This window comes from Spermophilus citellus (assembly GCF_964194105.1).
Source record: "Spermophilus citellus genome assembly, chromosome: 10".
Lineage (NCBI taxonomy): Eukaryota > Metazoa > Chordata > Mammalia > Rodentia > Sciuridae > Spermophilus > Spermophilus citellus.
The window spans coordinates 130398465-130409464 of record NC_138197.1 but is presented as its reverse complement, the minus strand read 5'-3'; the positions used below and the strand labels follow the sequence as shown (position 1 = coordinate 130409464).

The 11000-nt window shown below is 43.9% G+C and overlaps 1 protein-coding gene and 1 long non-coding RNA gene across 3 annotated transcripts in view; one reads left to right on the top strand and one right to left on the bottom strand.

Moving 5' to 3' along the window:
- Nucleotides 1-51: 51 nt before the first annotated feature.
- LOC308658601 lies at nucleotides 52-1441 on the top strand. The gene is made up of 3 exons (XR_014024209.1): nucleotides 52-198; nucleotides 921-1193; nucleotides 1308-1441. It is a non-coding gene; the product is annotated as an uncharacterized lncRNA (long non-coding RNA).
- The window catches only part of MEI1 (meiotic double-stranded break formation protein 1), a gene marked incomplete at its 3' end in the record, with an annotated part of 82988 nt that continues 73336 nt past the window's right edge, over nucleotides 1349-11000 (bottom strand). Inside the window, exons 25-31 of one of the 2 annotated variants that reach the window (XM_081311411.1) lie at nucleotides 9674-9755; nucleotides 9310-9485; nucleotides 3673-3754; nucleotides 3095-3201; nucleotides 2097-2228; nucleotides 1823-1935; nucleotides 1349-1394 (exon numbers count right to left, since the gene is read on the bottom strand). In XM_081311411.1, coding sequence (XP_081167537.1) covers nucleotides 1349-1394; nucleotides 1823-1935; nucleotides 2097-2228; nucleotides 3095-3201; nucleotides 3673-3754; nucleotides 9310-9485; nucleotides 9674-9755 — 738 coding nt within the window. Of the gene's footprint in view, nucleotides 1395-1551; nucleotides 1936-2096; nucleotides 2229-3094; nucleotides 3202-3672; nucleotides 3755-9309; nucleotides 9486-9673; nucleotides 9756-11000 lie in introns of those variants that run through there. The other variant, XM_081311410.1, reaches the window with a different exon arrangement.

Sequence of the window (11000 nt, the reverse complement as noted above, 5' to 3'; positions counted from 1 at the left end):
GAGTGCGGGCCGCGACTGCCGCGCTCCCGTGACCTCACTTCCGGCCCCGCCCCCGCCTTACCCGGGAGAAGGTGCCGGGACGAGTCAGCTGGAAGGGGTCCTGCCCTACCCGCGTCCCGCCCCTGCTTCACTGCATCTCGAACGGGTACCCTGGGCGCTCTCGATTAAGGCTGTTAGTTGGAGGAAGTTAAGCTGCAGGTGGGGTCCGTGGCCAACTTAAAGCGCGTGTCAGCAAACTGGTGCCTAACACCTGAGAGCCGGGAGACTTTTGCGCGTTTCCCGAAACGGTTTCCTCATCTGTGACCTTATTTTTTTTTAAATATATTTTAGGTGTAGATGGACACAATACCTTTATTTTACTTACTTTTATGTGGTGCTGAGGATCGAACCCAGCGCCTCACACATGCTAGGTGAACGCTCTACCGCTGAGCCACAATCCCAGACCCTGTGACCTTATTTTTAAACTGCCAGTCGCAAGATCAATTTAATGGTTTGTAATTAGCACTTTTTTTTTCTTCTTTTTCAAGCAACTAGCAGAACCTGCTCAACTCTCTAGTCCACCAATCTCTAAACCACGTTCTGCGTCGGTCCATTTAGGACGGAGTTAAGCCCGTTTTGCGTGTGATCCCTGCGCTGGGGCTCTCGCCTGGGGGAAGGGAACCGGAGGCCCAGGCTGGGCTGAGTTCAAAACAGAAGTAGGCAGAGTTAGGGAGTGCAGACTACGTGCCAAGCGCCAAGTGCACACAGTAAATAAGAACTGCTCGCATGAGTATATAAAACAAGCTTTGAGGGAAAAGATTTGAGGGGTCCTACTTTAGCCAGGGAAGGGCTAAGGCTGGAGCACTTTAGCTCAGCTAAGAAGGCTGAGGATTTGACCTTCCCTGCCTGGGAATTAATATCCCTCTCCATCTCCATATAAGGTGAAGCGCCTCTCAGAATACTTGGATTGCAGCAGCCCCAACTGCAGAGACCTTTGGACAGCCCAGAAGATAGCTGTGGCCTAATTGATGTTCTATGGGTACAACTGAGGCACCCAGCAGATGCTCCTTGAGGTGTTATTGCCCTAATAAATCTGCCTCTCTCTCCCTGAGGAAACCATCACCTTTGCTGAAATAATCCACTATCCAACTAGCTGAGAAACCAGCTCCAGGGAGACAAGTTCACAGTTAAATGTTTTTGGAGAGTCCATGCAGGTATGGGTGTATAATTTTATTTCTTGATTCCATTTCCACAGTGAAGTAAATGGCTTCAGATAAATGACAGCAATTATCTCTTCCCCACACCCCAATTATGCTCTTTGTCTCCAGGTCTCACTTCTCTCAGTTTCTGGGTCATCAAGTCCTGAGGCTCAGTCTCTGATGTGGGACATGGATACAGCCACCCCTCCCAAGCAGCTGGTAATGAAACATGAGAGGAGAACAGCAGAAAGGTGGAGCCAACTCTGGGGAATCACAATTCCAGGGCCCCAAAAAGGGCTAGAATGATCACAGCAGAGGTGCTCCTAAAAATAGTGGCATGAATTCTAGAACAGGGACCTGCATATGTAGGCTAAGTAGTTACTATAACTGTTCTGTGGGAGGGGAAAAAAGCCAAGGAGTCTGCCAGGGGTGGGGGTGGGAAGCACCTCCTACACCACAATGTCTTTGGAGCACTTCAACAATTCCCCAAGGAGCCTCTGACCACTGTTACAACCCTAGCTTTCTAAGGGATTTTCCAATCACCAGCTCTTCCACTTGGACTGAAGAGGGAAGCATGATGCCACAGCCTTCATAATTTGGGTAACCTTGCCCAGGCCAAAGCTCCAAGATGCAAGAAAGGATACAGCATGTCCTGCGGGGGCGGGTGGTCTGAGAAGGCACTGAGGGACAGGCCCTCCAAGGAGGCCTGTAGGGTCTGGGTAGTACTGTGATCAATCAGGAGGCCCATACTCTGGACCTAGGGGAAAAGAGGGTAGTGAAGGTAGGACTTCTCTAAACATCCCCTACCCCCTGTACTTCTGACCTCCTAAGGGCTGCTGTAGCCAGATCCAACCTCCAAAAAGATGGGGTTGAGGGTTGAGCCCCACAGGGGTTGCATGGCATCCAATTTCCACCCACCTGAAGGAAGAAGTCACGAAGAGCTCTGCGTGTGGTATTTGAGAGGGTAGATAGGTCTGCCAAAGCTGCAACTTGCAGAACATGACCCACCTCTTCATGAGAGAGGACACTGCTGCTGTTGTACCGCACAAACTGGCCCAGGAAGAGAAGCCCCAAATACCCAGTGATTTGGAGGAAATGCTATTTCTGGTGCCCTGCTGTACTGGGCAATCAGCTGGGGATCCTGTTTTGAAGTCCATAGAACCCTGATTTCAAGAGTGCTGCTTTGGTGGGTAGGAGTGAGGTAAATGAAGCAACTGAAGTCCTGAGGAAACTTTCCCTAACTGACACTCTGGCCTTGCCTCCTTCCTCCCCCAGCTTTGCACCGTACACTAATGGCCAAGATGAACTGTGCATTTTCCGTAACCTACCACTGCCTGCTTTTGTATCTGGTGTTCTCATTTCACCTGGAATACCTTCAATACCTTCCTCCTCTCTGCCTATTAATCCTTCAAGCCTCAGATAAAATGTTACCTTCACCCTATAAAAGCAGTTACTCTCTTCTTTGTGTTCCCATACCAACCAATGATTTCTTTGTAGATCCACTTCACTACCATTCATAGACTCACTGCTTTGTTATTTATTCAATGGACATTTACTATATGCCAAGCACTTAGCATCTCTTCCACTCCACCACGCAAAACATATTCAACTCTTCATTTGTTTATCTCCTTCTCTAGATGGAGGAACCTTTAGAAGCTTAGATTTTGGCTCACTGACATCCTCGGCAGACTTGGCATGTGGTGATAGAAATAAGAGAAAAGGGTCAGGGTCTTTGGGGTGAGGATATTGGATATTCAAATGAGTTCTGTGAGGAGGCCTCTTGGAGTCGAAGGTCCACTAAGCCCCTCTGCCTTATTTGAGGATAAGGGTTACCTAAAACAAATGTCCCAAGTCTCTTCATCACCACCCAGCTCATGACATTTTTCAGACCATGGGGCCATTGTTTCTGTACTTACCAGTGTCATAAGCCTCAATATCTCGGATCTAAGGAAGGAATTTTCTCCAGCATCCAAGAGAGTAAACAGCAAAAACCTATTCCAGGGCTGGGAGGCCACATGGAGCGCTGCAGGCAAAACCAGTCCCCCAAGTGGTTAATGCTGCTTTTCCAAAGCCCTGAGGACTAGGCTGACACTTGTCCTAGTGATAAGCTTCTCCTAGCGACCCAGCTTCAGGCAGGCCATTGGACAGCCTGCTCCAACAGGTTTCTTTCTTTCCTGAGCTATCTATCCATCTGTTCTGACTGGCTCAGTGAAACAGTATATCCCATGATTGTGGGAGGCAGGCAACAGGAAGGGCTCTGCCATTTAAGAGCATTTTGAGACCATGGCTGGGTAGGTCACCTGACCTCTCTGAACCTCAGTGTTCTCATGTTTATAAAGGGTATGATAGTACCTTTACGGTATTATTAAAAGAATTAAACAAGATGAGTATGAATTACACAACAGGGGATGGAAGCCTTTGAAAGAAAGGTAGCAAGGGCTGACCTCCTCTAATCTCCCCCAGGGGAACAACATAGAATGAGGAAGATTTCTACCAAGGTCTGGGCTCCGGGCATACACGTAGTCAAGCAAGGCCTCCAGGCAGCCAACACAGCCCTGTGACAATAGAGGGTCCTTCTGCAAAACAAGACAAAAAGCAAAAACAAGAAAGGAATTAGGGTCACATTTTGCTACCAATAGGTTTTGGTGTTAACTAAGAAAAAAAAAAAAACATTTGGTAATCAAGAGTTATTTGGATTTCAGAATTTAAGATTTGGGATATGGCCATGTAGATAATTAAGAATTCTTGTCTTCATCTATCACCCATAAACAGAGCACAGTGCCTTTTTCAAGACAGAATTTTGTTTCAGAAAAGAAGATGGACCTTGGGCCCTACTGAGAGATTCACATATTACAGACATTGGAAGACTCCACAGTTTATCTAGGCGAGTGGGTTTCAACCAATTTTTCAAAAACAGAAACCTTTCATCAAACAAAATTTTATGCTAATGATCACATGAAAAAAAAAATCTCATGATCATCAGTCAGAAAAATGCAAAACAACACTATCAAGAGATACAAGTACATACTCACCAATGACTAAACTTGAAAAGACTGACAATACCAAATGTTGGTGAGAATGTGGAGAAATTGGAACTCTTATTGGAAAGGTAAAATGGTATAGCCACTTTGGAAAACAACTTGGCGGTTTCCTATAAAGTTAAACATAAGTACCTTATGTGGTAGGCAGAATTTTAAGATGGCCCATGACTTTTACTCAGATGATCTCCTGTGATTTTATTATATGGAAAAAGGGAGATTGTTCAGATGGGCCCAAACTAATTACATGAACCCTTTAGAAGCAGAGTTGTCTATCTGATGACAGAAGAAGAATCAGCAAGTTAAAGTGTGAGAAAGACTCAATGTGCTACTGCTGGTTTGAAGCTGGAGAGGACCTGTGAGAAAGAATTTGAGTAACCTTAAAGAGCTGAAAGAAGTCCCTTAGGAAGAATCCATTTGTCCCAGGGAAGCACCCTGCCTAGTTAATACTTTGATTTCAGCCTTGTGGAACCCTAAGTGGAGAACCTGGCTAAGCCTACCCAAACATATAACCTACTGAATTGTGAAATTATAAATGAATGTTTAGGCCATTAAGTTTTTGGTATTTTGTTACAAAGCAATAGAACACTAATGCATCATTTGACCCAGCAGGTCCACTTCTAGGTATTTACCCAAGAGAAATAAAAACATATATCCACATAAAGATTTGTACTTCAGGGGCTGGGGATATAGCTCAGTTGGTACTGTGCTTGCCTAGCATGCATGCACAAGGCCCTGGGTTCAATGCCCAGCACCAAAAAAAAAAAAAAAAAAAAAAAGAAGGAGAGGAGAAGGAGAAGGTTTGTACTTCAGTATTAAAAGCAACTTTATTCATAATGCTAAAAATCTGGAAATCCAAAATGTCCATCAGTATGTGGAATAAATAAATATAATATAGCCATATAAAGGAATATAATTTAACAATAAAAAGAAATGAATTAGGGGCTGGGATTGCAGCTCAGTGATAGATCACTTGCCTAGCACATGTGAGGCACTGGGTTCAATTCTCAGCACTGCATATAAATAAATAAATAATAAAAGTCTCATCTACAACTGAAATTTTTAAAAAATTTAAAAGAAGAGGGCTGGGGATGTGGCTCAAGCAGTAGCGCGCTTGCCTGGCATGCGTGCAGCCCGGGTTCGATCCTCAGCACCACATACAAACAAAGATGTTGTGTCCGCCGAGAACTAAAAAATAAATATTAAAAAATTCTCTCTCTCTCTCTCTCTCTCTCTCTCTCTCTCTCTCTCTCTCTCCTCTCTCACTCTATCTTTAAAAAAAAAATTTAAAAGAAGAGGGCTGGGGATGTGGCTCAAGCGGTAGCACGCTCGCCTGGCATGTGTGCGGCCCGGGTTCGATCCTCAGCACCACATACAAACAAAGATGTTGTGTCCGCCTAAAAACTAAAGAAATAAATAAATATTTTTTAAAAAATAAAATAAAAGAAGAAATGAATTACTGAGGGGCTGGGGTTGTGGCTCAGTGGTAGAGCACTCGCCTTGCACATTCGGGACCCTGGGTTCGATCCTCACCACCATATAAAAATAAATAAGTGAAATAAAGGAATTGTTCCAACTACAACAAATAAATATTAAAAAAAAGAAATGAATTACTGATACACACAACAATACTAATGGATCTCAAAAGCATTAAGCTAAGTAAAGGAAGCTAGACACACACCACCATATATCATATAATTTATATGAAATTCTAAAAAGGTAATAGTTTAGTGACAGAAACAGACTAAAGTTTGTCAAGGGTCAGAGATGGGAAGAGGACACTGACAGCAAAGGAGAATGAGGAAACTTTCAAATTGTCAAAACTCATCCAATTGTACAGTTAAAAATTGGTGAATTTTAGGGTTGGGGTTGTGGCTCAGTGGTAAAGTGCTTGCCTAGCATGCATGAGGCACTGGATTTGATCCCTAGCACCACATAAAAATAAATAAATAAATAAATAAAGGTATTGTGTCTATCTTCAACTAAAAAATATTTTTAAAAATTGGTGAAATTTATAATATGTAATTTATAGCTCAATAAAACTATTTTTTAAAAAAAGCCACCTAACAAAATCCTGTGCTGTCATCATGCTTTCTTTAGAACAGGCATGTGTGGCCTAGAGGTTAAGTATCAAAGCAGACTTCAGTCTATCTGAATCCTTGCTTGCTCTCTTACCATTTGTGTGACCCTGAACAACTTACTTAATCTTGTTGAGTGGGAACAAAAAGATTATGTGGCTTGCAGAGAGGGCTATATGAGAAAATGGAAGTAGTGTTTAATGGTGCTTGGCACTAAGTAAACTCTCAATAGTGGTAAATGTCTTCATGCAATGCACAAGGAAAAGTTCTCCCATCTTTAAGCAACCCTGAACCTTCTCCACAGAACTCCAAAGGTATTCAAGGCACATGGTGTGAAATGGTTGAGCTAATCCACCCATCCCGTTTTATAACCAAGCAAACTGAGGCCCAGAGAAAGCACTTGACTTGAGGCTACCTGGGTGGCAGGTCTAAGCTAAAACAAGGGTCTCCTTATTCCAGATCCAGCACCCTTTCTTCTTCTCTAATCTAAAATTAATTCAACAGGTAGGCACTTCTGGCCTTTTCCCAGGTACCCAAGACTATATACAGCCATGGGTCAGCATGCCACAGTTTTCTCACCTAATGAGGAGCTCTGGCCCTACTGCCACTTTAATTAACCCTGCATTCATTCAATCCCTGGATGGTGGGTGAGGAGCCAGGGGGCTGGGCATTAGGAAAACTAGGGACTATTGCTCAAATAACAATAGCTCCTGTTACCAAGATGTACTTCCTGGGACACTGAAAGAATATGAATTTTGTGACCAAAAAGACCTACCTTTGAATCCTGACCTGAAGGTATCTGATCACAGGTGTATTACTTAACGTCTCTGGGACTATTTCCATGTCCACTCTATAAAGAAGTCATATGATGATCAAGTGCCTTGCAGAGAGCAGGCACTCAGCACACTGTATTCTCTCTCCCATCCTCCTCACCTCCTACTCTCATAGAATCCTTAACCTGACATTAGCATCTGCTCCTGTCGAAATGATCCTGAGTTCATTCAAGTCTATAAAACTAATTAGCTCCTGAAATACCAATCTTATAACAACATATTCCACTCCCACCAAAAGCAGAAAGACAAGTCTGAGTAAGAAAGCTATCTGCCTCTTCTCTGGGCAGACCTACCCTTTTCCCCTTACCCAATTTCCCCAGGAATGTAGCAGCTAGATTTGAGTCAGAAGCCAGCCTGAAAGAGCTCTGCAATGATTTGAATTTATCTCCCAAATTTCATGTTTTGGAAACTTAATTCCCAAAGGCATTTTTTTTTTTTCCTTAGTTCTCGGCGGACACAACATCTTTGTTTGTATGTGGTGCTGAGGATCGAACCCGGGCTGCACGCACGCCAGGCGAGCGCGCTACCGCTTGAGCCACATTCCCAGCCCCGGCATTTGTTAATGGTATTTGAGAGATGGGACTTTTGGGAGGTGATTAATCCATTCATTGGTTAATGGGTTATTGTGGGACTGGCTTTATGTGTTTCCTACAATCTGTGGAGTGCCTAAATGGCTAGAATCATATCTTGTTTAATGTGTCCTCATTTTTTCATTCAACAAACAGTACTTGATGCCAATTCTGTGCCAAGCTCTATGTTCTTATCATGTATAAGGGAATCATTTCCCCCTCCCTATTAGATAAAAAGCATTTCTTGCACTAAGGAGGGACTTATCTAACAGACAAGATGCTAGCTTAACACCTGAATTAAGTGCCACCCAGAATTAAGGTATTAAAGTTCCTGCTCCCATAAACTTAAACTCTTAAGATTGTGGCCAGCTGGCTAAGTTTCCGTAATGCAGCACATTTTTTTCCCCTCTTGTGAGCCAGCTCATCTGGCTAGGAGAAAGAATGGTTTAAAAGTTCATTTTGGATAGATATGATGAAGTATAGCAAAATATTAATGGTAGAGACTACGTGGTGGGTGGATGGGTGTTCATTATAAAATTCTCTTATATTTGCTGAATGTTTAGAAATTTCCGACAACAAAATAAAACATTCTTATTCAAGTCCCAGCCATGCTTCACTATATGTTTATCAGCAAATAAAGCTGACATATTAATTTTCATCAAACTCCTGAATTCTTAACTAGTTTTGAGCCCCCAAAGGGAAAAGAGATACAAAGATGAACCAGACTAAGTCCCTGTCCTTGAGGCTCTCACACTCTGGTGGGGGATACTAGTATGAAAATGGAAAACTTAAAACAGAGAGCTGAGTGCCTGTCATGATAGCTACGTGATCCCTGAAGAGCCCAGAGCCTTGTGCATAGATGCAACACAGGACAAGATTCAGCCTAACTAACCAAACACAGGGCCCACTCCCAGGACCCCCAACATCCTTCACAGGTCCTGATACTAAGTGGAGAGGCTCAGTATATAATGGTTGGATAAAAAATGATCTCCAAGGACTCTGAACTATAAAACATTCTTCTGAGGTGATGAACATCTGTGTTGCTTGCCCAAGATCCATTCCTTCTTCTGGTAACAATTTTCCTTCAGGTTCAGTCCATGTGGGCTGTGAAGAGGTGGCCATACACTCATACACTCCAGCTCCAGGAGAAGGCACAGGCCATGCCAATCAGAACATCCACATCCTGGCCATGGTGATGGGTGAACTACCCACACCAGGGTAATGAGACTCAATTCTAAAAACTTCTGGGAAAGAGAAAGTTTCTTTCCACTGAGAGGATATAAGCCTGGAGCTGCTATTGCTCATCCTACCATCCTTTTGAGGTCAAAGCTGACAGTGAGGAATGCAGAACCAAAAGGTGGAAGCAGAGTTCTGATGGCACTGTCTGAGGCTCTGGGACCCTGCTGTGCCTGAGGCCATTTGTGACCCCTGGACTTCTTAGTCAGGAGCTCAATTTATGCTTCATTTCTGTCACTGTAGCTTGAAAAGTCTCAACCAACCACCCTCCAGGACCTGTTGAGAATACCAGGCTCTTGACAGGCAACACCCCCTCTTGTTATTGCCCTAAGAGAAGCAGTTCCCACAGCCAAGGTCCCACTCAGCAAGGGCCTTACCTGAACAAGGAGGTTCTGTAGTCCAATCACCAGGGCCAGCACTTGTGATGTTCCCAATGGAGCTAGAATATTATCCTCGGGAGCTGGCAGTGGCTGGGACCCTGAGGGTACCAGGGCCACCAGGGCAGAGGAAAAGTTTTGCTGCAGTGCTGTCCGCAGGAAACGTAAGATGGCAGCTAAAAGCAGAAGACTCCTCACACCCAGTTCCTACCTCTTTTCCTACATCCCACCCAACTCTGTCACAGGAGAGGAGACAATACTGATGAGATAATTATGGAGTGACCACAGGCTGGTTTGGGTGGGGGGCCTATCTCAGAATCTAGAGGAAAAGCTCGTTTTCTAATGGAGACTCCAGGGCCCACACCTGACAGCAGTGCAGGCTTTTTCTTCGGAAAGCTGAGGGCCTTCAATAATTGGTCCAGTTCCACGGATAGTGTCTGGTGAACCTGGCAGGGCAGGGGGTAAAAGGCTAAGCCCCAGTTCTGGGAGCCTAGGCAGAAAATAGCCTGACCCCATACCTTTCCCACCCCCCACACCACATACATACCCTCTGCATTGTAAAGGGGACAGAGGAGGCCATACAGAGTCTTCTCAGACTTACCTGGCTTCAGGAGTGTAAGGAGGAAAATCATGCCTGTATCTAAAGAACTAACTATTCTCCCAAATCTCCCCTATCTTCAATGGCCTCCTCCACCAGAGAGACTTCACTAGCTTTATCTGTGGTTCTGTCTCTGGCTCTACCATCACCCACCTAACTCAGAAGACTTGTAGTTAGACATGAAAATCAAAACCCTGCTCTGCCACTTCCCGTGTGGTCTTGGCAAGTCACTCCACCTTTATCAGCCTGCCCCACTTTCTTCCTTCATGAAATGAAGACTACACCTCCTGCATCCTCCCTTCAGAGCAACTGTAAGGGAAAGTTGAGGATCAACCTTGGTGAACATGCACTGAATGTCACACTGTTCTCAGCACAAGCTGCCTAAGGGCAGGAACTACTACTCTGCTTGGCCGTATCACAGTTTGACACAAAGTAGTTCCTTATTTAAGTTTCTTATTCAAACTAAAAAGTTTCTTCTCAGCAAAAGAAACAACTAGTGAGGTGAATAGAGAGCCTACAGATTGGGAGCAAATCTTTACCACAAGCACATCAGATAGAGCACTAATCTCTAAGGAATATAAAGAATTCAAAAAGCTAAACACCAAAAAACCAAATAACCCAATCAATAAATGGGCAAAGGACCTGAACAGACCCGTCTCAGAAGTTGATATACAATCAATCAACAAATATATCAAGAAATGTTCAACATCTCTAGCAATTAGAGAAATGCAAATCAAAACCACTCTAAGATTTCATCTCACTCCAGTCAGAATGGCAGCTATTAAGAATACAAACAACAATAAGTGTTGGCGAGGATGTGGGGAAAAAGGCACACTCATACATTGCTGGTGGAACTGCAAATTGGTGCAGCCAATAGGGAAAGCAGTATGGAGATTCCTTGGAAAACTGGGAAATACAACCACCTTTTGACCCAGCTATCCCACTCCTTGGTCTATAAACAAAGGACTTAAAAACAGCATACTACAGGGACACAGCCACATCAATGTTTAAAGCAACAAAATTCACAATAGCTAAGTTGTGAAACCAACCTAGATACCCTTCAGTAGATGAATGGATTTTAAAAATGTGGCAT